Genomic DNA, 27019 nt, shown 5'->3' with positions numbered 1-27019 from the left:
ACTATACAGTGATTTTGTTCAAACAAATCTTTTTCAAGAAACTTTCTAACTAATTGTTCATTGTCTTTATTTGAAGGTTGAGTCAATGTGTGTTTGTGGTTAATGAAAAATGGGCAAGGTGATCCTTATAGGATTAAAGTCACCCCTTACAAAGTCACCCCCTACGAGTTCATCCCCTGACAAAGTCACCCCTTACAAAGTCACCCCCTACGAAGTCATCCCCTGACAAAGTCACCCCCTTAGAAAGTCACCCCTTTCAAAGTCACCCCTTCCCTACGAAGTCATCCCCTGACAAAGTCACCCCTTACACAGTCACCCCCTACGAAGTCATCCCCCGACAAAGTCACGCCTTACAAAGTCACCCCCTACAAAGTCATCCCCTGACAAAGTCACCCCCTTAGAAAGTCACCCCTTTCAAAGACACCCCTTACCAAGTCACCCCTGACAAAGTCACCCCCTGACAAAGTCACCCTCTGACAAAGTCACCCCATGACAAAGTCACCCCCTGACAAAGTCACCCCCTGACAAAGTCACCCCCTTACAAAGTCACCCCCTCACAAAGTCACGCCTTACAAAGTCACCCCCTACAAAGTCATCCCCTGACAAAGTCACCCCCTTAGAAAGTCACCCCTTACCAAGTCACCCTCTGACAAAGTCACCTCTTGACAAAGTCACCCCCTTACACAGTCACCCCCTACGAAGTCATCCCCTGACAAAGTCACGCCTTACAAAGTCACCCCCTACAAGTCATCCCCTGACAAAGTCACCCCCTTAGAAAGTCGCCCCTTTCAAAGTCACCCCTTACCAAGTCACCCCCTGACAAAGTCACCCCCTGACAAAGTCACCCTCTGACAAAGTCACCCCCTGACAAAGTCAACCCCTGACAAAGTCACCCCCTGACAAAGTCACCCCCTTACAAAGTCACCCCCTCACAAAGTCACGCCTTACAAAGTCACCCCCTACAAAGTCATCCCCTGACAAAGTCACCCCCTTAGAAAGTCACCCCTTACCAAGTCACCCCCTGACAAAGTCACCTCTTGACAAAGTCACCCCCTGAAATAGTCACCCCCTTACAAAGTTACCCCCCCCCTGACAAAGTCACCCCTTACACAGTCACCCCCTACGAAGTCATCCCCCGACAAAGTCACGCCTTACAAAGTCACCCCCTACAAAGTCATCCCCTGACAAAGTCACCCCCTTAGAAAGTCACCCCTTTCAAAGTCACCCCTTACCAAGTCACCCCTGACAAAGTCACCCCCTGACAAAGTCACCCTCTGACAAAGTCACCCCATGACAAAGTCACCCCCTGACAAAGTCACCCCCTGACAAAGTCACCCCCTTACAAAGTCACCCCCTCACAAAGTCACGCCTTACAAAGTCACCCCCTACAAAGTCATCCCCTGACAAAGTCACCCCCTTAGAAAGTCACCCCTTACCAAGTCACCCTCTGACAAAGTCACCTCTTGACAAAGTCACCCCCTTACACAGTCACCCCCTACGAAGTCATCCCCTGACAAAGTCACGCCTTACAAAGTCACCCCCTACAAAGTCATCCCCTGACAAAGTCACCCCCTTAGAAAGTCGCCCCTTTCAAAGTCACCCCTTACCAAGTCACCCCCTGACAAAGTCACCCCCTGACAAAGTCAACCCCTGACAAAGTCACCCCCTGACAAAGTCACCCCCTTACAAAGTCACCCCCTCACAAAGTCACGCCTTACAAAGTCACCCCCTACAAAGTCATCCCCTGACAAAGTCACCCCCTTAGAAAGTCACCCCTTACCAAGTCACCCCCTGACAAAGTCACCTCTTGACAAAGTCACCCCCTGACATAGTCACCCCCTTACAAAGTTACCCCCCCCCTGACAAAGTCACCCCCTTACAAACATCAAAGGCACCCCTGACAAAGTCGCCCCCTTACAAACATCAAAGGCACCCCTTACAAAGTCACCCCTTACAAAGTCACCCCACTTACAAAGTCACCCCCTTACAAAGTCACCCCTTACAAAGTCACCCCCATACAAAGGCACCCCCTTACAAAGTCATCCCCTGGTTAGCCTGAACATAAAGACAGGAGCCCCAGTCTACCCCCTGATTTGCTGTAGTAAACGATTGGTTTAATCGTACCATATGAGGGCGCACACCATCGATCACTGACTTCTTGTGCCAAATCTATGCTGACCTTTGAACCTAGCGCTATGTTATCAAACCAAACACACGTGATGGTTTTTCAGCGGAGTCACGCATCATCTTCCGTTATGTTCTGCCCGCCGTGCTTATTACTAATACTAGTGATAAATGTACGGGTCAACGTCTAGAGATCAATGGTCTACAACTGCCGCCAGTAGTAGTAGTAGCGTAGATGAAGATAAAACACGCTCAAGGATGGACGGCAATAAAGAGGAGAACGTCATGGAATCAAAACCTTCAGTGAATGAGAAGAACGGGCTTGAAAATGGAGCACACGACTCGCATACCGTTAAACAGGTACTGTTTTTTTAAGTTTTCTTTTCTTTATTTTGTTTGACATCAGCTAGTTGCTTTTTGTCTCTTTTTGATTGACTTGATGAGGGGCTCCGACGACTTGAGTTTTCATGCACACAAACACGTGGACCTTGTCCTTGTCAGTTCTCTATGGCCGGTGACTGGTAGGGACGTTCGGACCAATCCCTGCACTACAGGCCAACAATTGCAAACAAAAAGGAACCACATTAAAACAAAAAAACACTGTGTATACAAATTTACATATAGAACAACAAATTTGACAAGTTGTCTGAGATCCAAATTTATTGATCCCAGTACAAAAAATGTTGGAATCAGTTTATATTCTGTTTGTAAATCGAATCATTTGTAACATCTTCACACCATATAATTTTCTTTCAGGAATCCTTGACAGCACCTCTTGTTTTTGCAACATGTTCCGCTGTACTTGGTTCATCTCTACAGTTTGGTTACAATACTGGCGTCATCAACAACCCCAAACCAGTGAGTATGAAATAGAAATTGTTTATTTCTGGTGACAGTTTTTACAATTTAACTGCTTGTTATGACGAAGCATTGTTTAACAAATATTAACCAAGAATATCATTTGCTTACATTAATTTTAAAACACCCCAAATTTAGAATTGATTACAATATGGGAAACAAAAAATTGTAAACTAGTTTCCTGAAAACAACTCTAAAAAAGGTTTGATTTGAAGAAGGACTTCGGCTTAATTTGCCAAGATTAGTTTTTTCACACTCCCAACAATCCCTAGGAAACAAAACCCCAGAAAATTAACGCTAACTGCACATTTCCTGCTTCAAAAAGGCACTTACTTAGTTTGCTAACCCACTGGCTATCTCGTAAACCTTATCCCCAAGCAGCTACAGATACTTATAAATGAAATATTTCTCATGTTTGCCAAATCAAGAATGAAAGGTCAAAATTTGCATTTTAAAAAGAAATTATATTTCTTGCGTTTGTCAAATCAAGAATGAAAGGTCAAATTTTGCATTTTTATGCATACTGTAGCACTCAACTTCTGGGTCAAGTTGAGTATAGTTTTAGTGCGCAATGCCTTTTCAAAATCTCACCACTCCTTTCTTATGAAACCTATCTCTTGACCTTTGACACTTGTTGACATTGTAATTAACTGATTTATCAAATAGATCAGTAGAGAGTCAACACATACAAATATTTCACACAAATTTGGTGTGCATTTTTAAGTAGACCCTGTTGATAGATGTGTACATAGTTGATGGTTTTAATCTTGTTATGTTCATTGTCAACATACACATGTACACTGGGCTTTATATAGCGTCATTCCATTAAGACCACAGCACTCATAGCAAACAGACAGTAGCATTGCAAATAACACAACAAATGACATAAAGGAACAATTTGTCTCTGGGTGCAAATAATAGAATAATGTTATGAACCAGGAAAAAAAAATTCAATATATAATCCCAAGTGTTTCTCAGTTCCTTTATAAACGAGGAACAATGCTCCACCTAATGCATTGGTCATTTCTGCACTGGTGTGTACACAAATCATTCAACTGCATAGCACACCTTTCATTCTGAGTGTTAAGTGTTTAAGTTTAGGACCACAAACGGCCAATGATATATCCATACTACTATCCAAGATGAACAGTTGGGTTGAAGATGTTTGTTTTGTGAGGGACAGTGGTTATATTTACTCTATGGTCCTTTGCTATAATAATGCTTTGTCATTGTAGGCCTTTAGTATAAGATTGTCTCTTGCCACTAACCATATGCACTAACCATGTGGTTGGGTGTACTCCTGTACTTATGTAACCATAGAGCAAGGATGATGTAATGAGTGCAAACATGTGGTGTGTGAATGTTCATAGTGAATTGCCATGCCATGTTGAATCATGAAGCATAGAGTTAGGATTGATCCATGGAGGTGATGCTAGCTCTATGGGTTGAATAACAATGCTGTGTGACCAGCAATTCTCCAATCAATATTTACTTGAGTATTATGTAACTAACTGTACTTTTTGTATGAATATTCAGGTCGCATTTTAATGCTGTGTATTTATCTACTTTGCTGTGTATATTTGCTCTTTGAATTCTAAAATGTCTTTGCTATTTACCCTACTGAGTTGATTACATCAAAGAGCTCTATGAATACATATATGGTATAGGAAACTTGATTCTTCCTCCATGCTACGCAAATAGACTAAAACCAGTCAATGCTTAGACCTCACCATGCGATGCCTCAAAACCCATTCAATGCCTCAAACCCATTCAATGGATAGTGAAGCTTGGGTGACTCTGCTTTTTTTGTACACACTGTTAGGATTTTAAAACCCCTGCTTAACTCTCTCAGCTATAGTACAGTAAAAACCAACAGTATTAGAAGTGAATGAGTGATGAGACCCATGTTATTGAAGTTTTGAAATGATGACACTCGAAGCTGCGTAGAAGTTCTACCACTCCCAGAGGCCTGGAATTTCAGTTTTAACCAAGAATGCTCTGGAAATCTGACCAAGACATTTTGGGGGGACCATGGGAACCAAAGGCTAAGAACTGGCCTGGAAATAACACACATCGCCCACAGCAGTTGCCATGGAACCCTAGGTGCTTTTGCTGTGTAGCCCTTTGAAAGGTTCCTGTACTAATTTACATTCCTCCTTAAGGTGCTACTTTACACCAAAGGGAGGCCCTTGAAGAGCCAAGTTTATAGTCCTACAAGACCTTAGGCCGATGGTGGACACTAAATGAGTGCACTGTTTGGTTTGGGTGTATACAGACAGATTTACCCAAGCCTAGGCCAAATAAAAAAAAATACCAGTTGATCGTCCCCGCCCGCATCCTTTTTTTATTTTAAATCCATCTTTGTGATGCTCTCGAACACTTGTAACCGTCTGTTTCATAAAACAATATTAGTGAATGCTTACCAGCAAATCTTTTTAGAGTAATCCGACCCTGTTAATAGTTCACACAGGTCCTCATGCAACAAATATGTATAAAATAAGTTTGCGGTTGATTCAAATTGAAGAATTGGTGGCCTGTTTAATAAGCGGCCATCTTGAAAAAAAAATAGTAAATAATAAATAATAAGGTCCTCATCCTCCTCTTTTTTGACAAAATCCGGACGATCAACTGGTATTTGTTTTTATTTGGCCTAATAGTGGACCACAGTGCTGTGTCCACCTTATCTCAAAATGGCATGTCAACAGAGATTATAGGCTGATTTAAACCTTTACTGCACCTCCAACTGGGCACAGTTTCTTTAAGCTGCTTAGAAACTAAAATGTTCAACTTTATGTTATTTTGCTGAGTCATTTTTTACGGTTAACTTATTCCATGCTTTAGTTGATTTCAGAGATGAAGAAAAATATATTTTTTTCAAGTGAATGTTATTGTTATTTTACTCATGAACTTTCTGAGTTAAGATTTATCACTTAATTGAGATTTATCACTTTTTGTTATTCAGATCATTCAAAGCTTCTTCAATGAAACGGAATACAGACGGACCGGTTCTTTTATGCCGGATGATAGAAATGAGTTTCTTTTTGCGACAACTGTGGCCATTTTTGCAGTTGGTGGGATGATCGGATCCTTAACTGCTGGTTCTATGGCAGATAGATTTGGAAGGTAGGTCCCTCAACAAAATGTTCTTACTGTTTTTTTTTGATGAACTAAATATCACACCTGGTTATTTGGAAATAGTTATTTATAAATATTACATTAATCTCGAGACTTTTCTCTTTCCTGGTTGATGTGTAAAAGACTTCAATGATGAATTTGCAGGCTGGTGCAATGCTAATTGGTTTATCAACTATTGCAGGCTTGAGTGTATTAAAATGTCCATCATAGCTGTGCGTGACAGTGTAGCGTGGGGCAATGCTAGCTGGTAGCACCAGTAAATAAAGGGTACCTTCATCTAAATCCATCGTGCACAGCTTGTTAAATACAAGCTTTATCTGATCAAGATTATCACATGATCACAAACTGGCGATAAGCCAAGAATTTTTACTTGTGCAACAATTTTTTTTTTTTTTTTAATGTGTCCCAAAATCATGTGACTAATTTAAATACTCATGTGAAGAGTTTATAGACCTTCCTTTTATTGTCAGTTCCCTGGTTTATTGGAATTGTTGGTTTGTGAAATAAAATCGTTGTTTTGGTTCTTTCTATTTTAGGAAAGGCAGTTTATTGATGAATAATGTCTTAGCTGTACTAGCCGCTCTACTGATGGGTTTCAGTCAGTTAGCTTCGTCTTATGAGATGCTCATTATTGGAAGAATCATCGTGGGAATCAATTGTGGTCAGTAAACATCCAAAACAGAACATCACAAACAAAACATCACAAACAAAACATCACAAACAAAACATCCCAAACAAAACATCACAAACAAAACATCACAAATAAAACATCACAAACAAAACATCACAAACAAAACATCACAAACAAAACATCACAAACAAAACATCCCAAACAAAACATCCCAAACAAAACATCCCAAACAAAACATCCCAAACAAAACATCACAAACAAAACATCACAAACAAAACATCACAAACAAAACATCCCAAACAAAACATCACAAACAAAACATCCAAAACAAAACATCACAAACAAAACATCACAAACAAAACATCACAAACAAAACATCACAAACAAAACACCACAAACAAAACATCACAAACAAAACATCACAAACAAAACATCCAAAACAAAACATCACAAACAAAACATCACAAACAAAACATCACAAACAAAACATCACAAACAAAACATCTCAAACAAAACATCACAAACAAAACATCTAAAACAAAACATCCCAAACAAAACATCACAAACACAACATCACAAACAAAACATCACAAACAAAACACCACAAACAAAACACCACAAACAAAACATCACAAACAAAACATCACAAACAAAACATCACAAACAAAACATCACAAACAAAACATTACAAACAAAACATCACAAATAAAACATCCAACACAAAACATCCAAAACAAAACACCCCAATCACTCACAGGGTCCTATCTCACTCTAATCCCACAACACACCTCAACGCCCAAACTGTTGGACTTTGATTCTTATATTAATGGTGGTTATACCCATATACATGATCATCCATGTGAGTTAGCGCTGTTTACTCAGTTTGCTGGGTAATGGGTAAAACCAAAATTAATATTCTTTATACCTGAGGCAAATTTCTATAAATCTAATTATGATGTTATGCAAAACCACTTGTAAAGCATTTATAATCAATTTCCTACTGCAGTCGACAACAGAATCAAACTGTATGCAGATGTTTATAAAGGTGAAGGTTAGAAAATGCCGTAACTCAATACAATAATAATACAGCAGTTCATACAATACATTGTAAAGAGGCGTTTTGACAAAGTACAATGCCTCAAAACCCAATGGGTGGCTGTGCTGTTATTGTAATAATAATAATAATAATAATAAGACTTACGTATCCACCCTGCTGGGTGTTCAAGGCACAGAAAGGATTTTGAAAACCACACTTGATCTCTCAGAACTGCAGAATTGAAGACCTTGCAGAGTATAATGATATTGCAAGAAGTTGTGTTCAGTCCTGGCTGAAACACAACAGCTAGTGTGTGGACACGATAAGAAGAACGTTCTCTTTTAGGCTTTTGGTCGCCTTCTCCCTAAAGCTTTGTATCCTTTGCAAAAGGCGCTCTATTAATACGGTTATTATTATTATTATAACTATTATTATTATTATTATTACTATTATACATAAAGAGGCATTTTGATATTTGCTTAGTGGTCCCTTGAGGTATGACATTGTCATTGCATTCAGAGTAATTGAACCATGACACTGTTTGTCCTTGCTTCTCACTGAGCTACGCTTGAGTCAACCATAAAGGACTCAATATGTCTACTGCGGTTCAACTCATCCCACGTACAATATTCCTGTAACGTTATCAATATCTGTACCCAAAAGGACACTTAACATGCTAAATAGACTGCTATGTTTGTGTCCTTGATGAGTGAATGTTTCATTTTTTATTTCACGGAGTAAGAAATGAGCAGTTACAAAATAGACATTAAAAATACAAATACAAATTACATAAGACTATACGAAACAAAACCCCCTGTTGGATTACCAAATGCAAATTAAATCATAATCGAATGTTTGTTTTTTTGGTGTCTTATCTACATTGGCTTGAAATTTGTAGTCTTTTCCAACATTAGTTTTCTTAAACAAATTTTTTCAATGTTTGTTTTCCCACAGGCATCAACACTGGTATTGTGCCAATGTACCTATCTGAATCGTCTCCGTTCAATCTACGTGGTGCAATCAGCGTGATGAACCAACTGGGTGTGACTGTTGGTATTTTACTATCACAGGTTCTTGGTCTTCCTGTTCTCTTAGGTAAACTACAAACCAGGGTCCAATCCCAATTTCATAAAGCTGCTAAGCAGAAAACACTGCTTGACACATTTCTTTGTTATGCAAAAATTGAGTGGGGGACCAGTCACAAACAATGTAAAATTAACGTTATTGTGGCTGGTAACCTGCTGCTGTTATTAATCAGTAATTGTCTGTGCTTATTATGTGCTTATTAAGCTTTTTTGCTTACAGACTTAATGAAATTGGGCCCATGGCTCTACTTCTTGTAAATGAAAAATCAGCTTTTTTTAAAAGCTCAGCTACTTTTGCTTGGGTGAGTGTGTACAAAGCATTCTTTGCTTAATACACAAGTAAAAACTTGTATAAAAGTTTGGCGCTAACCCTATAAGGAGTTGTGATTGTAAGCACATAATTCCAAAGTTGAGTCATGTACCTGGCTCTACATTTGACTAAAAGCTTACATGCGTCTAGATATCAAGTCTAATTGCAACAGTACTGAGGTGTATTTGGGTGTACTTTTGTAATAAAGAAACCAGCCATATATAGGCCTGTAGCCATGTATTGCAAATGGTTGTTATTGTTATCAAATGGCAAAATAACTGTGTGGTTTTTGCTTGAGTTGGTTAAATACTGGCTAATAACCAAATTGGTTCCTTCGAAAACAACCCCCATTGTTTTGCCGCAACGCAATCAGGGTTGTTTTCGCTGACATCCATTTTGGTCATTGGTCAGTGATTAACCAATTCAAGCAAACCCACACACTTATTTTAAAATGTAAATCACAAGTAAACGAGCAATTCCAAAAATGTATCCTTTTGTCAATAGTATTTTATTCTTTGATGTATGGCAGGCACTGATGACCTTTGGCCTTTGTGTTTGGGTGCTGCAATAATACCAGCTATAATTCAGCTGGTAACCATGCCGTTCTGTCCAGAGAGCCCAAGATATTTGTTAATCAACAAGAACAAGCAAAAGGAAGCTGAAAAAGGTAGGAAAAAAACACAAGGTTCTCCCTGGTTATTTTAAACACCTTGAGGAATTCTAGACCCAAATTTTTGAAGTTTGGTCTAAGCATGCTGGACTACAGCGAGTTTCTTTGAATGTTTTTACTTTAATAGTAATTATCATCTGGGCAATGCAATATATGTTGTTAATTGACCTGATGAACGGAATACCAGCCGCAAATGGTGTATGTGACACATAAATTTGGCTGATAACCTAGTTATGGTAATCACAATTGTTTTTGTGCTCAGTAATGTTTTTGTTCTAAAGAGTTTGGCCCCAGTGATTAAATAATGACCTGTACTCAGTTTCAATTATTATTATTTTATTTCCAGCTCTTGTTTGGTTGCGACGTCATTCCGATATCCAAGATGAGATTGCTGAGATGAGGAGAGAGCATGCAGAAGAACAGAAAGAGGAACGTGTCAGCGTCTGGCAACTTTTCAAACGCAGCTCATTACGGCGCCCTCTGTTGATCAGTATTGTCATGCAGTTGTCACAGCAACTGTCAGGAATAAATGCGGTAAGAGTTTTGTTAAACTTCATTGTAAGAGCTCCGTCAAAAGATTTTAAAGATGTTTTTTAGTGTTTTAAACTCTTTCAGGTAACAAATTTTCTTTGTGCTGCCAGCTGAAGTTTGTGAGTTTTAAGGTCAGAAAATTTGTCTGGTGTTCGTGAGTGTGAAGATAAACTGTTCATATTGAAGTCATTTGTAATTTTAATATATGGCCAGGGATATTATAATTGAAGGCCCTCGGGTTACAGTTTTTAAGTAAACTTTTTTAATTCCAGGCATATGTCCCTGGCTTTTGTTTTGTACTGTATATGTTTAAACGTGTTTACATGCCGAATAAATAATAATAGTAATAATAATAATTAATTGATTACTGACACTGAAAACTATTGGGCCCAGGTTGGCTCAGTGGTCTCCTTACCTGCCTTTCATATCTGTGGCGCCCAGGTTGGAATCCCAACTTAGACTGAAGTCTTTCACGTGGATTGGGTTTCAGTCCCTATCACATTGTAAGGGTTTTCCACCTTAGGGGGTTTCTTCCATCATCTATATCTGTGGCGCCCAGGTTGGAATCCAACCTTAGACTGAAGTCTTGCATGTGGGTTGGGTTTCAGTCCCTATCACATTGTAAGGGTTTTCCACCTTGGGGGGGTTTCTTCCATCATCTATATCTGTGGCGCCCAGGTTGGAATCCCACCTTAGACTGAAGTCTTGCATGTGGGTTGGGTTTCAGTCCCTATCACATTGTAAGGGTTTTCCACCTTAGGGGGTTTCTTCCATCATCTATATCTGTGGCGCCCAGGTTGGAATCCCACCTTAGACTGAAGTCTTTTATGTGGATTGGGTTTCAGTCCCTATCACATTGTAAGGGTTTTCCACCTTAGGGGGTTTCTTCCATTATCTATATCCCACCTTAGACTGAAGTCTTGCATGTGGGTTGGGTTTCAGTCCCTATCACATTGTAAGGGTTTTCCACCTTAGGGGGTTTCTTCCATCATCTATATCTGTGGCGCCCAGGTTGGAATCCCACCTTAGACTGAAGTCTTGCATGTGGGTTGGGTTTCAGTCCCTATCACATTGTAAGGGTTTTCCACCTTAGGGGGTTTCTTCCATCATCTATATCTGTGGCGCCCAGGTTGGAATCCCACCTTAGACTGAAGTCTTTTATGTGGATTGGGTTTCAGTCCCTATCACATTGTAAGGGTTTTCCACCTTGGGGGGTTTCTTCCTTTATCTATATCCCACCTTAGACTGAAGTCTTGCATGTGGATTGGGTTTCAGTCCCTACCTCATTGTGTTGGCTTTCTTCCTATTCATCTCGTTATGTGCAATTGTGCTGTTTGATGTGTAATAAAAAATAAAAAATGATGTATCTTTCCTTTGTCTTTATACAATACTCTCTTTCACAGGTTCTGTATTATTCCTCGCTGATTTTTGTTGCCGCCGGCATTACCCAGGAAAACGCTATGTACGCAACTCTAAGCACTGGAGGTGTTATGGTCCTGATGACTATCGTTAGTGTAAGTAATCTGACAATAGTGGGCACTATTTGCTAAAAATGCCATAGAAAGAAATGCAACTAGCAGACTGCTGTGGCACAAAATAACTTCTGGTCCTTTACTGTGGAACCACTTTTTAACTCAACAGATTGGGTGAATTTCTATTGACGTCTAAGTAACAGAAATTTGTTGATTTGTTCTTTTAATAGGTGCCGTTGATGGATCGCAGTGGGCGTCGTGCTCTTCATCTCTTTGGGCTTGGATTCATGGCTGTCTGGGCATCTTTACTGACCATATTCCTTGTCGTTGGGGTACGTTAAAATCGTTCCAGTATCCCTGATTCATGGTGTCATCATACCACAAGAATTTGTTATTAAACTTGGACTTCTTAGGGCCCAATGTCGGCTGCTTAAGCACAACAAAATTGCTAAGCACAACAAAATCATGCTTTTAACACTTCAAATTTATCTTGTCAATTTATTTCTGATTTGTAATATTTCTTTGTTTCTTTATACAGGAGAACTGGGACCCAGCTTCTTACATAAGTATCGTCTGTGTTATGTTCTTTACCGTGGGCTTTGCAATTGGACCAGGCAAGTTTGTTTTTTGTTTGTGAATTTCTTTAGTAGAAAAGATTTGAATGGTTACGAAGATGAACCTGAAAGGCTTTGTACAAAGCATATTGTACTTAGCCATTTTCTTTGTGATAATAAATTTGCATAACAATTATCTGTATATACAATGAACCAGTATATAATCTGTATATACAATGAACCAGTATATACTGGTTGGAACCAGTATATACTGGTTGATTATCCATTGACTGTTGGCACAATTGTGAGCGTGTGTAAAGTACATAAAAAATTATCACATACTAATAAAAAATTGTGAATATTAATTCCCTAATAGGGGTTAGGGTTGGGGTTAGGATTAGGAATATTGTCTGTCAAAACCTGATCATGCGCTTGTGTGGAATGGGCGCAATATTAATGAATAAGTTATTATCATTAAATTATTTGTATTATTATTTTGATATCGTAGTAATAGCATGGTCCATACTAATGAGGTCACTTTTTTCTCAAAATGTCTGGCTGTTGGACAACCACTTCACCAGTTATTGATCACTGCATCATTGACACACCAAACTGCACTACACTTCACCAGTTATTGATCACTGCATCATTGACACCAAACTGCACTAGTATTGTTGTCAGTACATGTACAAGTAAACATAGTAAACATAGTAAACATAGAACTAGGACATAACACGTGTGTATGTTAGTGACATTGACAAACTTGAGATCCGTTCTTGGCTTTTTTTTAAGCATCATTGCGGAGTGCTATTGAAATTTACAACTTTCCTCTTACAAAGTAAAACATGCATATTAAGCAATGTTTTCCGACATTTCTTCCTTCAGGTTCCATTCCATGGCTGATAGTAGCAGAGCTGTTTTCTCAAGGTCCCAGACCAGCTGCCATCAGTATTGCATTCTGCGTCAACTGGACAGCAAACTTTGCTGTTGGTCTTCTGTTTCCAATACTTCAGGTACTGTAGAACCGTTAATAATCTCAGTGACCTCTGACCCAGCTGAGAGAAGAGGTGGTAACCACTGTTAATTGTTACCTAATAGGTCACAATTCCAAACAGCGCCCTCACTGAGGTCAATGATGACATATCATTGGCTGAGAGTTAGGCAAGACAGGTGGTACACGCTTCCATTGTATGACATCATCCATGGGGGCCAATACAAGGGTTCGATACCTGCTTTAATAATAATAATAAAAGTAATAGTTGCTGCTTATATAGCTCTCAAATCAGTCAACTCAGTTACGCCCAAGTCACTTCAACATTCAGTATTTGTTTGCAAGGTATGTTGTACTACATTTGAAGTATGAGAAATGTGCTGTGGTGCAATATGCAGCCAATCAAACCAGGGCGGACCCCTTCTTTTTTTAATAAGTGCACTGGGTTCCAGAAACATGTTTGAGCTTTTATGCTTGTTTGGTTAAACTGCGTTGATGAGGCTGTTGCCACTAAATTGACTTCTTAGCTCGGTAAAGCTTGGTTTCAAGATGTTATTCTTTTTCTTTTCTTTCTTGAAACAGAACTCACTGACTGACTACGTCTTCATCATTTTTATTGTCCTCCTGGTCATCTTCTTCATCTTCACATTCTTCTTTGTTCCGGAGACAAAGAACAAGAGTTTTGAAGAGATAAGCGCCCTCTTCAAATCCAAGAACAGTCTGGAGAATGGCAAAGAAGGAGGAGTGAGTAACAAAGGATTGTCAATCTCTGAAAATAACAACTAATTTGTTTTCCTTTCCTAATATTTCAAGACATTTAGTTTCGAAGCAGCTCAGCTTTTCAACACATCCTTCTAAAATAAATGCAGCTTTTCCTTTATTATTGTGCTTTGTACTTAATGGTGCATTTGTGATTGGACATTAACTCAAGAGTCAGCGACAAGGTCTTAAACAGCCATTTAAAGTGTTTAAAAGAGTTGTTGTTGCAAAGCGAAAAGGCTCGGTCTTTGACGCATGGCCTCAACTCTGCTGGTTTTAAATGGCCTTTTAAGACCTTGGCGACTACTATTTTCTTCTTGTTTTGTATCATATGTTGTTAAGTTGAGTTTTCTTTTATCCGCTTCTGCTGTATGAACTCTGCATGTTGGCTTGCACTTTAATTTGCTGATTTATTTCTGTGAGCAAACTGCATGATGTCTTGCACTTTAATTTAGTGTTTTATTTCTGTTCTGATTGTTGAGCCATTAAGGTAAAGTACAATGTTTGTTTTGTTGGTCTATTAATCACTTTGCATTCTTACTCTGTTAAATCTAAACAAGTTACAGCATCAGATTAGAAAGTACTCTTTCATTTAATTCAATTATAAAAACTTAAATCACCATATAACAAGGCAAATACAAATATCGTTTTTTGTACCATTTTGTTAAAAATCTTATGAATCGGATTACATAAATTTGTTCCATAAGACAACTATTTAAGTGTGAGACTGACTAACAAACTTAATTTCTGCAATTCTTAAGTCTGTCACATGGACTTGTTTTTATACATTCATTTCTCAATGCTTGTACCCTACCTTAAAGGCCTGACATTCCTGCTTTATGTTCTCTTACTGTGTACTTATTACCTTCTAATTTTTATAAAGAATGTTTTTGAACAGTCCGTTTTATAGTATCTCATATTTTCTGTTTTGTTGAAATCTTGACTGATGAATAATAAAAGATTGGGGGGGGGTGGCAGTTAGGGGTTGATAGCACTAGCACACGAGACATATAGTAAACTTTTGACTTTATGTACATGGGCAAGCCTAGGTAGCACACATTCAGAACTATAACAAAAGAAGCTAATAGGAACCCACTTGAAAAGTGTCTATAAAACTGATGGGGCTGTTTTCATTTGATTGAGGAGAGATTTAAAAAAAAATATGTATATATAAAAAAAAGACCAAACAAAAAAGGGACAATAAGAAGCTCCGAAGTGCCCTTTTTTTTCAAAATCAGTATGAGTGCAGAATGTACATAGTCTGTACCAGATTGTACATTATGTACAGAGTTTAGCAACAAGTTAAAGGAACACGTTGCCTTGGATCGGACGAGTTGGTCTATAAAAAGCTTTTGTAACCGTTTTTTATAAAATGCAAATGGTTAGAAAGATGTTTTAAAAGTAGAGAATGATCCACACAAACATGCCTCGAAATTGCACAGTTTTCCTTTTACATCGTCGACTAACACGGTCGGCCATTTATGGGAGTCAAGTTTGGCCGACCGTGTTAGAGTAAAAGGAAAACCACGCAATTTAGAGGCAAATTTGTGTGGATCATTGTACTCTACTTTTAAAAGATCTTTCTATCCATATGCATTTTATAACAAACGGTTACAAACGCTTTTTATAGACCAACTCGTCCGATCCAAGGCATTGTGTTCCTTTAATGGGATTTGGGGTATTGCATGGTTAGATATTGATATATCTGGTTTGTGATAACACCATGTGTGTGTCTACTTCTGAGAAAATGTTTGGGGAGGTTTGCTTTTTGGGGGAAAGTTGTGTGGACTATATTAACAGAACAAAGTTATTCAAGACCTAAATATAAAAAATGTATATATTTTACAAAACTTAAGTGATTGTTTTTTATAAGGTAACTGTGTCAATATTTGTATATTTAAAAAATCTAATGCTGCACTTAATTATTTGTGATGCAATCCAGCTGAACGAGTGGTTTGAATCTTGTGCAATAAAGGCGATATCAAAATTGTATGACCTAGGTTGACAAAGGATTCATTTTGCTTGATCGCATCACATTTGTCTTTCTTTGGCTTCTTTGTCAAATAACACTTATTTGCTTTTGTGATATTAATGCGGTGGATTAATACTATTATTAACAAAGCACTGTGATTATTTATCTACTACTGTTTACTGTTAACCAATATATGCATGTGGCTGTTCTATGTTTATAATAAACCATATCACTGTATGTATTGCATGCTCTGTAGCCAATTTTTATTTACTCTTGCTGTTTTGTTGTTAAAGGCAGTGGACACTATTGGTAATTACTCAAAATAATTATTAGCATAAAAACTCACTTGGTAACGAGTAATGGGGAGAGGTTGATAGTATAAAACATTGTGAGGAATGACTCCCTCTGAAGTGATGTAGTTTTCAAGTAATAAGTAATTTTCCGTGAATTTGATTTTGAGAGCTCAAATTTTGAATTTGAGGTATGAAATCAAGCATCTGAAAGCACATAACTTCAGGCGACAAGGTATTCTTTCTTTCATAATTATCTCGCAACTTCGAAGACCAGTTGAGCTCAAATTTTCACAGGTTTTTTTGTTATGCAAAAAAAAATGTTTGGGGAGGTTTGCTTTTTGGGGGAAAGTTGTGTGGACTATATTAACAGAACAAAGTTATTCAAGACCTAAATATAAAAAATGTATATATTTTACAAAACTTAAGTGATTGTTTTTTATAAGGTAACTGTGTCAATATTTGTATATTTAAAAAATCTAATGCTGCACTTAATTATTTGTGATGCAATCCAGCTGAACGAGTGGTTTGAATCTTGTGCAATAAAGGCGATATCAAAATTGTATGACCTAGGTTGACAAAGGATTCATTTTGCTTGATCGCATCACATTTGTCTTTCTTTGGCTTCTTTGTCAAATAACACTTATTTGCTTTTGTGATATTAATGCGGTGGATTAATACTATTATTAACAAAGCACTGTGATTATTTATCTACTACTGTTTACTGTTAACCAATATATGCATGTGGCTGTTCTATGTTTATAATAAACCATATCACTGTATGTATTGCATGCTCTGTAGCCAATTTTTATTTACTCTTGCTGTTTTGTTGTTAAAGGCAGTGGACACTATTGGTAATTACTCAAAATAATTATTAGCATAAAAACTCACTTGGTAACGAGTAATGGGGAGAGGTTGATAGTATAAAACATTGTGAGGAATGACTCCCTCTGAAGTGATGTAGTTTTCAAGTAATAAGTAATTTTCCGTGAATTTGATTTTGAGAGCTCAAATTTTGAATTTGAGGTATGAAATCAAGCATCTGAAAGCACATAACTTCAGGCGACAAGGTATTCTTTCTTTCATAATTATCTCGCAACGTCGAAGACCAGTTGAGCTCAAATTTTCACAGGTTTTTTTGTTATGCATTTGAAATACACCAAGTGAGAAGACTGGTCTTTGACAATTACCAACAGTGTCCACTGCCTTTAATCTCTTGCTTTCTAAATAGAATTTCTGAATACAATCTGCTGTGCTGTTTGTTTGTATGTCTAGTTAATACAGGCTGCTTGTTGACTATTAACCCTCCTACTGTTGGACCATTCAATATCCTCCACTGTGGTTCTGAAGGGTAGATTAACCATACCAGCCTGCAATATGACATCTTGTAGTAAATGCATGAGTAGGAGTGATTACATTGTTTGTATCATGGTTGGAAGAAGGAAACAATATTTCTTATCAGCATGACAATTTTGTATACCACTACTGATCACAAATATCAAGATAAACATAAACACTTCCGACTCAAAAAGATGGGGAAAAGGCATTTTAAATGTTTGAAATTTTAAATGTTTGAAATTTTAAAGTTCACTTTTACTTGCAATGTCAGCCATTCTTAAAATATGATAACAATGTTCAATTACCTAAATTATTTCATTTGTAACTATTTCAATTTCATTTATTAGACTTGATTTATAGTACTTTTTAAAAAATCACTCTAATTCAAGTACTCTTATTTTTCACTTGGAAGGACAAAATTACAAAACTATCAGTACATGAAAAAGTAGCCAGATTTTGCACTTCAAGCCTCATTTTGGTATCAAGGGTTTGAATCAGAGGCTGAACTCAAAATAATGGCTTTAATTAAATGACTATGGCTAGATACTGAAAAGGCCCAATTCTCACTGTTTCTACAGCCAAGGCAGTAGCCTTAGCCAATGCCACTTGTGCCCACAGTAAAGGCTTTACAAAGCATTTTGGCTAGACAATCAAAAGCCCTTCTTCATTATTGCTTCAGACAACAGCCATTTGCCATAGTCGTAGCCATAGCCATAGCCGTAGCCATAGCCATAACGATAGCCATATACACTTAAAAGCTTTATAATTGTGGTATTATTTAAAATATTTACAAATCTAACATTGGAACAAAGGGAGAAAACAAAACACGAACAGATTATAATATTTACAGATATGAATTGTAATGAGAAAGAAAAGCCGTATTCAAAAAATCACATAGAAATTTATACAGATGTTACTATTACTATGCTTAGTAATAAAAGAGCACATTTTGCATTGAACAGTAATTCGAAAGTAGAAAACCCAACACGAAATGGTCTGTAAGGTTGTTGTCACAAAGTTGATATCCTTAGACATTCAAACTTGTAAAGAACTTAAGTCAAGTGTACACCGCTCTAGCTTTTAGTCTAATTTTAAGAACCACTCTCACATACACAGCAAAAACACAATGAGCTAAAAATGTACTGAGTTTAATCGATAATATAACCAGTTGTAGCACCTCGGTGTTGTATTCAATCTTGTGTAGACATCCATCATAAATGTTTTTGACAAATCTTTTCTTATCATACCATTGTTTACTACAATCCCTTAAAATACATCAAATGTGTGTGCTGACATTTTTTTAAGTCTATCAATTTTAGCAATTCCAAAAACAACTTTTTTCAGAAGAATTCTTTTCAATTCAAAAATACATTTATTCCACTTTTATTTATTCTAACTACACTTCTGAATCAACTTCTTTTTGGCCTGTCATCTATTGCCTGGTACCCTGTTGGTCATTTGTCTCTTGCAACCCATCTTCTTTAGAGTTGGCAATGGGTTACTGGGAGCCAGTCCAGTGGCTGTGGCTGGATGATGACAAGGCTTCTTCAACATTGTTGACTTAGGCAATAGCTGTAGCCAATAGCTGTAGCCAATAGCTGTAGCTAGGCTTTCGTTAACATTGCAGCCGAAGCCGAAGTCACTTCGGACACAACTTCAGTTGATTCCAACACAGAATTTATGCATCAATATAAAGAGACTATTTCTAGAGACTAGATTTAACCTGATTAAACATATCTACAAATTACTGCAACATTCCAAATTGTTTAATTTGTCTTACAAAAACACCATGACAAACAACAGAGAAATGTATAAATATCTCCACTGCAAATCTTGTTTTCGAGGCACTTAATATTACTTAAAAAACAAATTTGAATTAAAACAAAACTGACTCATTGAATGATAAAAAGATGAGTTTTATCGTCAGACAAGACTGAGTGACTGTGGACCCACAGACAAAAATGGACCCTATTGTTTTCCTATGTGATAGCAATCGTATACTTTGTTCCTTTGTTTAAAGTCTCCAGTTTGAGTGACACACACACACAAATGTGGTTCTTGTATTTTACTGTTTAATCTATTCTGATACATTATTTGGGTCAGTTCACAACTGATCTCTCTTGTTGGAACCCTGCAGTTCATACTCATTTTGGTTGACCTCGTGTTTCTTTCCAAAACTAGAAGAGATGTCTTCAAATGTCCTGTTCTTTGTCTCAGGAACAAAGAAAAATATGAAGATGGTACTTAAGATCAGGAAAGCCATGTAGACCAGGAATGTATAAGCTCCGATGCCAGACTAGAAAATAAGATAACAAGAACAAGAAATAAATGATAAATACATAACATTAAAGTGACAAACTATTTTAAGGATGTAAGATTTTAGACATTGCATTGTGAGGTATCAATGTATTGGTTTGCATTAATATAGATGCCAGTTCTTTATTAAAATACAGAACTAAACAGTAACTTTCCACCATGCTGTATTGATGGATGGTATCCACACACTGTGGATCAACTAACCACACATTGTGGATCACACAACAGGGATCAACTAATTTGACTTACCTGGATAAACTGGAAGGTCAGACCAACAACAAAGTTGCACCACCAGTTGACTTGGACAGAAATAGACATGGCAGATGGGCGGGGACCCTGGGCCCACAACTCGGGGACAATCACAAAAGGGATAGGTCCTGGCAAAATACAAAGTGGATTAATCAATTAGACATAGGAATAACTTCTCTTGTATGGAATCTAATGCAACATGAATTCTTACCAGTCGCTACTCAAATATCATCGATTGCTACTCAGTATTAGCAGTCTGTATGCTCATAAGTTGTCAAGTCTATTTATCCCTACATGCTGTGTTGTGTCATAGTCGAGCTGTTAAGCGCACCGGACTCGAGCTTTGGTGTTTCTGCCCAACAGAGTGAAGGTTGGAGTTCCAGTCTGACCAGAGCTAGTTATGAAGGAAAAGAAACGGCTGACTCATCACTTACCAGGTCCAATAGCAAATGAAATAATGTACAAGAGGAAAAAGAAATTGATGACTCATCACTTACCAGGTCCAATAGCAAATGAAATAATGTACAAGGGGTAAAAGAAAGTGCGGACTAATCACTTACCAGGTCCAATAGCAAATGAAATAATGTACAAGAGGAAAAAGAAACTGCTGACTCATCACTTACCAGGTCCAATAGCAAATGAAATAATGTACAAGAAGATAAAGGCCAAGCTCAGCCATCTCATCCAATCAAACGAGTCCTGTCAATACAAATAAGAATATATTAATAATAAATAAGGGTCATGACCTGTACTAAGGTTTCATTAGAGTTACAGTGTCTGGATACAGAGCATGCGTAATGAGAGAGTTACATTAGAGTTACAGTGTCTGGATACAGAGCATGCGTAATGAGAGAGTTACATTAGAGTTACAGTGTCTGGATACAGAGCATGCGTAATGAGAGAGTTACATTAGAGTTACAGTGTCTGGATACAGAGCATGCGTAATGAGAGAGTTACATTAGAGTTACAGTGTCTGGATACAGAGCATGCGTAATGAGAGAATTACATTAGAGTTACAGTGTCTGGATACAGAGCATGCGTAATGAGAGAGTTGCACGACAACTTATGATTAAAGGCAATTTTCAGCCCCAAAAATGCATGTGCGCACAGGGTGCCAGACTAGACTGCACATTAGGCTGTGCTACATTTGGATTTAAAATCACAGCCAGCAAACACAAGACCAAAGGAAACTGGTCCTTCCATGTCACAACTTTCTCAATACAAAGCTCTAGCTAACCCTTCTTTCCTGTCCATTCCTTTAGACTAATAATAATGTCAATTAATGGAAAAGGGAAGTAATATTTAGATGATCAATCTATCATCTTTATCTTTACAGAGTTCTGATTCTGACAGTAGTCCTGTGAATAGTAAGATGGATCAGGGTGTTCAGTACAGCGCTCTCAAATCAGACATGACTTAACCGGAAGAGGACTGCATGGCCGGCCAGCGGTGACATACTACCTTGTATGTGTGCTTGTATTGATGTGAACAAGGTGAACATTGGGTCGTGTAAACAGGGCCGTATTTCATAGAGTTGCTTTAGCATATTAGCATAAACAATGCTCTGCTTAGCAATAATGAGCAGGATACCATTCTCAAATTGTACATGTAACATGGTATTTTGGCTGGTAACCTTTATTCTGGTTAGCATGATTTGGTTGTGCTTAGTTTTTTTTTTTTGCTTAAGCAGCTCTATGAAATTGGGCCCTGACTTTATTCCAGTAAGCTCTCTTCAAAGACAACCATTTGAATAGACTGGTTTCCTTTTTGTATATTGAGAATCTGTATTCTTGATTGCTAGTGAACTTCAGTTTGTTTAGTGCTAAGTTTTGTGGCGGAAAGTATTATTTTGTCGCTGCTTAACAATGCAATTCTTTGGAGAGTTTCTAAAGTAGATAGTAACAAGTGTTTTTATGAACCTTAGCAGCTGGATTTTAATCAAGGTATGAGGTCTACAGAGACACTGAAATGATTGTTTAACCTTAAAAAAATACCATAAAGGGTAACATTTTAAGGTTGATGTTTGTTGACCAAAACCAAATCTTGTTTCTGTAGGTAATTATGTTTGTTTGTCATAATTTTGATAAGTAGTACTCTGTATAGTTCTGATTCTATAGTCAAACCTTAAGGATATTGTATTTTTTCAGCTGTTGGAAAAGGGTAAGCCTATGATATTTCTAGATTTTAGGATGTTTTCAGAGACACTTCTTTACATTCCAGTGAAGCTGGACAGACTGGTTGTGCCCAAACATTTAGTTTGTTCAGTTGACAGACATGATTTCAATCATGATTCAAGGTATGATTAGTCCCAAGTGGATAACCCTTCAAGTTCAGGGATCGTATCTAAAGTCCTGTTCACACTACTCCATTCCCAGGGGTTGCCCTCGGGGGGAATAACGGCCAGCCTTTTCATACCTGGTACCCCGGGGAATAAGTCATCCCTGCTCTAGAGTAGGGGTAAGCGGTAAAATCCCTGGGTATTCTTGAAACGTGAAACTAGAACCTCTTGAAATAGGGACACATTGTTAAAGTACGCTGGGTTAACTGGGGGATAAAAACAGTTCTAGGCTTCCCCAGGGCTATGTTTCATGGGGGTAAAAGATTCAGTGTGAAAAGGGCTTAAGATCAAAAGGTGATTTGCTACTTTTAGAAAACTAACCTGAAGATTGAGGGATACTGTCAGTAAACCAGTAAAGAGAACCATCAATCCGAATGGATAGAGCAGCAAGATGCGACGCCCTGCACGCTCAACAATAAACACCTTGATATAACAGCAAGAAAGATATATGTTGTGAAAATAAAAAAAAATAAACAAACGTCGAAGTAACTACAGATTCTGGTAGAATGACCTGTGCTTTGTTGTTCTTTGTTTTACAGGATGTTTCTGCCCAATTTGTTAATCCCATTGTGACTGTTTTTTAAAGTTTATTTCAGAGTTTTCATTTGATTCATAATTCCCAGGGTCCTTGCACACTAGTTTTTGTGTGTCGTGGTAGAATGCATCAGACTCAACTTCTGATAGTGAACCCATCAGAGTGTGGGTTCGAATCCCGGTTGACACACTTGTGTCCTTGAGCAAGACACTTAACTAGAACTGCTTGTCATCACACAGGAGTAAATTACTACTTGGTAGTTATTATGAATCATGTGAGCGATGAGCAATCTGCACTTTCATTTGGCTGTCGGTGCTGCATACTCCATAGGAGTGAAGACTATTTCAGGAATAGTGTAATGCACTTTGATGCAATAGGTTAAAAGGTTCTTAAATCCATTTGCATAGTATCCTGACTCCTGATATAGCCCAACCCAGTCATTAGAAGAGTGACCATACCTCTGCCCCCCCCCCCCCCCCCCCCCCCACTTAAGTCTAGCTAGTTTAGCTAGTTTTCCCGCCTAAAATCGTATGCTCACGGAAACAATTGTCATGAGAACGTTGATTCCTCCCACTCCGATTGTAGCATAGGATACCTCCTCTGCTGACATTCCTGTTTGCTCGAAGATTATGGTGACGTAGAACATCACCTGTTTGAGAAATAAAGTAACAGGTGTATTAATCAATTAGTAAAAACTGTCAATAAAATAAGAGAAGAAACTGGTTATCATTGCACACCCAAAACCAGCTTTAAGATCAAAGAGATAAACTTACGGCATTGATTCCAGAGAGTTGTTGTGCAGCGTGAAGCATTACGCTAATAATCAGAGGCATCTTCCAGGTTTTATCTTTCAATGTAAGAACGGACCACATGCCAACCTAACAAGAAGGGAGAGGGATTGAGGTTCCAATATAGGTTAATTCGTTAAAACAAGTTCATCCATTATAGTTTCCTGATCCAGATGTAAGATTTAAATTACGAACTTCTCTGAACATCAATTCCTACGAATTTGGGTGTCTCACCTTCTGTGTTGAGGACTCTTTCTGAGCTTCTTCCTTCATCTCGGCTACTTCGTCATCGACATCATCATCACCTCTAAGCTTGACCAAAGCTTCAAAGAAGAGACAACAATTAAACATTTGTCAATCACTTAGTTCATTAGCCGAATTAATACTTGACTTTTTCTCGTGTAATGTTTGGGGGTTGGGGGGGGGGTGGGGCTCCAACTCATGTTCCCTCTCTTGTTACACCCACTGTTGTGGAACTATATTCTCCCGGTCGCCGTTCGCCGCTTACAGGTTTAGAAACAATTTCTTAGTAAACTTTTAGCCTTCAAGAAAGACTGCCAGGGTTGAAACTTCAGGCTGTTAACTATTTGTTTTGAAACAATACCATAGGTCTTTTTTGGTTGTTTCATTTTAGTAATAATAATAACTGATTTTTATTAGCGCTTCTCACACCCCAATGGCATCTCAAAGCGCTTCCAATATCCAACCCCTGCTCACTGGCAGATTAACTAATCAATCAATACTTTACATTTCAATTCTCTTGTAATTTGAAGAAAGTTGCATCAAAATATCACAATATTTCATTCATTCCCCTCATTTAAACTGTCTAAGTTTAGAATGTTACTCGCTAACCTCTGACATACGGTCAAGTTCAGGTCAGATTTGTCACATGGATACACGGAGCCACTTGGTGATTGTAACTTACCTGCACGGCATTTCTCCGGTTGGTTCTTATTGAGGAGTAACCATCTTGGACTCTCAGGACAGAATGGTAAAGTTAGAATCTCTACTCCTGAGAATACACCAGTCAGAGCAAGAAGAAGTGACCACTGGTCTGGTTGATTGAAGATGAACAGACCCAACACCTAACAACAAGTGATATAAATGACGTATATCAACACATTCTATGGCTAATTTTTGCAGACAAATTCTCAATAAACTCGGTTATTTATGTACTAAATATACAAAAATCCGGACACAAAAAAGGAGTTAACACTTTATTGTCTCAAATGTTTTTGGGTATCTTTTTGTTGTGTTGTAAATATTAGAATTTATTGTTAAAATGTCATTCAACAATAATAAAGTGGCCCTTCAATTGAAATCCCCCAAAACGTATGACACTATATGAGATACCGTCTATTTGTATCACTTCTACAAAAAAAATGGGTGCAGAATAAAGTAAACTCACATAATATTCTCTCAACTATGTGTCCCCTCTCCAACTATTTTCTCTAAAACAAAAACAGATCTTCTAATTGAGTGTATACATTATTTCTTACCTGTGCTATGAGGATTCCAACTGTGATCATAAGTTGATGGCATGTACCAATAGCACCACGTAGATTAATTGGAGAGATTTCAGCCAGGTACAATGGCACGATGGTGATTGATACACCTGTCAATATCAATCAATCAATTAAATGTTAGTTTCTATAATTAATTGATAGATTAAGCAATAAAAACTATCTTGACGTATTGATCGATTAGATGGATCATCAACTCCTTGAGCAATATTGATTAATAGATGCGGGCCTGGAATTACACGAAGAGTGGTCTTCGTTGCCCTGGTCTTGGCCTTGGAGACCCTCCACTCCAAAAGTTTCCAGTAGACTTGAAGATTTTCCAATGGAAGTGCCATTTGCAAAATGAAAATGGCCTTGCCCTCACTTCATTATACTCACCAACCATGAAACCGTAGACAAGACGAGCTAGCATCACCATCTCAAAGTTATTGGCGTAGTTGGGTCCACTGAAGCCAAACATTAGAGAAGCACTCACAGAGAAGATGTTGTTAAGGAGGAGGGCGCCCTTCCTGCAACAAAATAAGTATCAATAAACGTGAGCCTCAACATGATTCCGACCGCGGTCGACTAGAGAGAGAGAGAGACAAATTAAAAAAGGTTCAGGTTTTGTGAGAACGACCACGTGTCAAACACTATTCTGCGAAGTTCAAAACCACTAAAATCTTTTATAACACCCCTTGCAAGTATTCTGCCTGCTCATTGGTCTTAGTTTTGCTAGACGACGGCCGTGTGATAGTGCGTCGGTTTGCCATGCGCTAGTCCAAAGACTAGCACACGGCGTGCAGTACCCAGACGTCCGTTGCGTGTACGAGGATGATAAATTAATAGTCTGTAACCATTTCGGATTGCACGACACTACATGCAGCACAGTAAAAGTGTTTGCAATCTGTATTCGCGTCGTCCGTGGATTGTAGCATTCAGGTCTGTAGCTGTAGCATTCAGGTCTGTAACTTAATAATAATAGTACAGTATTTAGAAATGTTTGGGGTGTTATAAAACAAATATTGACTGCTTTTACTCGTGCAATGGTTAAAAACTATGACTCCCTCGGTGATCCCCGTAGCGTTCTATTCTAAAATAGAACGCTCCCGGGGATCACCGAGGGAGTCATAGTTTTAACCATAGCACTCGAAGCAGTCAATATTTGTATACTACACACTGCATGGCTGGGCGAATGTTTTTAACCAACCTCGCCCCCACCCGGACATGTCAGTCAACGCCACTAACCTGCGCCGAGCAAGGCGGGGTGGAAAATTGGACGGCGAGAGCACACCCCTGTGAACGCGATAGGTTTTAGACAAAGGGTGGACTGTCAAATATTTTGTTGTGTACGGGATCTGCCCGCGTGGATTTGAAGTAAAATGTTTGTGTTTGACCAACCATGGAACCATTGTTTGTTACAACTGCAACCACATGAATTATTGGGTTGTTCACTGCCAAGGAAGAGCAACCAACTGCAAGTAAAGATGAACTAGGATAACTTTCCGTATGGCGCCACCACTTTTTCACTCATT

The 27019-nt window shown here is 38.2% G+C and overlaps 3 protein-coding genes across 3 annotated transcripts; 1 reads left to right on the top strand and 2 right to left on the bottom strand.

The window, feature by feature from the left end:
- Positions 1 to 2234: 2234 nt before the first annotated feature.
- On the top strand, positions 2235 to 21961 carry LOC117302332 (solute carrier family 2, facilitated glucose transporter member 3-like). Its single transcript, XM_033786234.1, has 13 exons — positions 2235 to 2484; positions 2881 to 2982; positions 5945 to 6105; positions 6654 to 6778; positions 8739 to 8879; positions 9709 to 9846; positions 10196 to 10383; positions 11784 to 11894; positions 12083 to 12184; positions 12391 to 12466; positions 13292 to 13419; positions 13980 to 14141; positions 21658 to 21961. Exons 1-13 carry the CDS (start codon positions 2296 to 2298, stop codon positions 21739 to 21741), a joined length of 1707 nt encoding a protein of 568 aa, XP_033642125.1. The 5' UTR covers positions 2235 to 2295; the 3' UTR covers positions 21742 to 21961.
- On the bottom strand, positions 18109 to 21648 carry LOC117302334 (solute carrier family 2, facilitated glucose transporter member 3-like). Its single transcript, XM_033786236.1, has 3 exons — positions 20945 to 21648; positions 20322 to 20449; positions 18109 to 20052 (listed from the first exon to the last, which is right to left on the bottom strand). Exons 1-3 carry the CDS (start codon positions 21003 to 21005, stop codon positions 19861 to 19863), a joined length of 381 nt encoding a protein of 126 aa, XP_033642127.1. The 5' UTR covers positions 21006 to 21648; the 3' UTR covers positions 18109 to 19860.
- Positions 21962 to 22623: 662 nt separating the features above from the next.
- Positions 22624 to 26896, bottom strand: LOC117302637 (solute carrier family 2, facilitated glucose transporter member 5-like). Its single transcript, XM_033786619.1, has 9 exons — positions 26886 to 26896; positions 25884 to 26014; positions 25482 to 25597; positions 24908 to 25067; positions 24217 to 24305; positions 23968 to 24072; positions 23733 to 23843; positions 22981 to 23082; positions 22624 to 22767 (listed from the first exon to the last, which is right to left on the bottom strand). Exons 1-9 carry the CDS (start codon positions 26894 to 26896, stop codon positions 22624 to 22626), a joined length of 969 nt encoding a protein of 322 aa, XP_033642510.1.
- Positions 26897 to 27019: the final 123 nt, after the last annotated feature.

Source organism: Asterias rubens, chromosome 18, assembly GCF_902459465.1.
Source record: "Asterias rubens chromosome 18, eAstRub1.3, whole genome shotgun sequence".
In the NCBI taxonomy this organism is placed as follows: domain Eukaryota; kingdom Metazoa; phylum Echinodermata; class Asteroidea; order Forcipulatida; family Asteriidae; genus Asterias; species Asterias rubens.
Note: the sequence above shows the minus strand (reverse complement) of the source record. Positions and strands in the feature narration are given on the sequence as shown.

Coding starts and splice junctions, on each gene's coding strand:
- LOC117302332 (XM_033786234.1), top strand. CDS start 2,296: ATGTACGGGTCAACGTCTAGAGATCAATGGTCTACAACTGCCGCCAGT. Junction 10,384..11,783: donor AACTGTCAGGAATAAATGCG/GTAAGAGTTTTG, acceptor TCTCTTTCACAG/GTTCTGTATTATTCCTCGCT. Junction 12,467..13,291: donor GGGCTTTGCAATTGGACCAG/GCAAGTTTGTTT, acceptor TTCTTCCTTCAG/GTTCCATTCCATGGCTGATA.
- LOC117302637 (XM_033786619.1), bottom strand. Junction 25,598..25,883: donor TGTCTACGGTTTCATGGTTG/GTGAGTATAATG, acceptor TGATATTGACAG/GTGTATCAATCACCATCGTG. Junction 22,768..22,980: donor CAGTATCCCTCAATCTTCAG/GTTAGTTTTCTA, acceptor CCCCTACTCTAG/AGCAGGGATGACTTATTCCC.
- LOC117302334 (XM_033786236.1), bottom strand. CDS start 21,005: ATGAGATGGCTGAGCTTGGCCTTTATCTTCTTGTACATTATTTCATTT. Junction 20,450..20,944: donor TTCATTTGCTATTGGACCTG/GTAAGTGATGAG, acceptor GTATTTTGCCAG/GACCTATCCCTTTTGTGATT. Junction 20,053..20,321: donor TGACCTTCCAGTTTATCCAG/GTAAGTCAAATT, acceptor CTTATTTTCTAG/TCTGGCATCGGAGCTTATAC.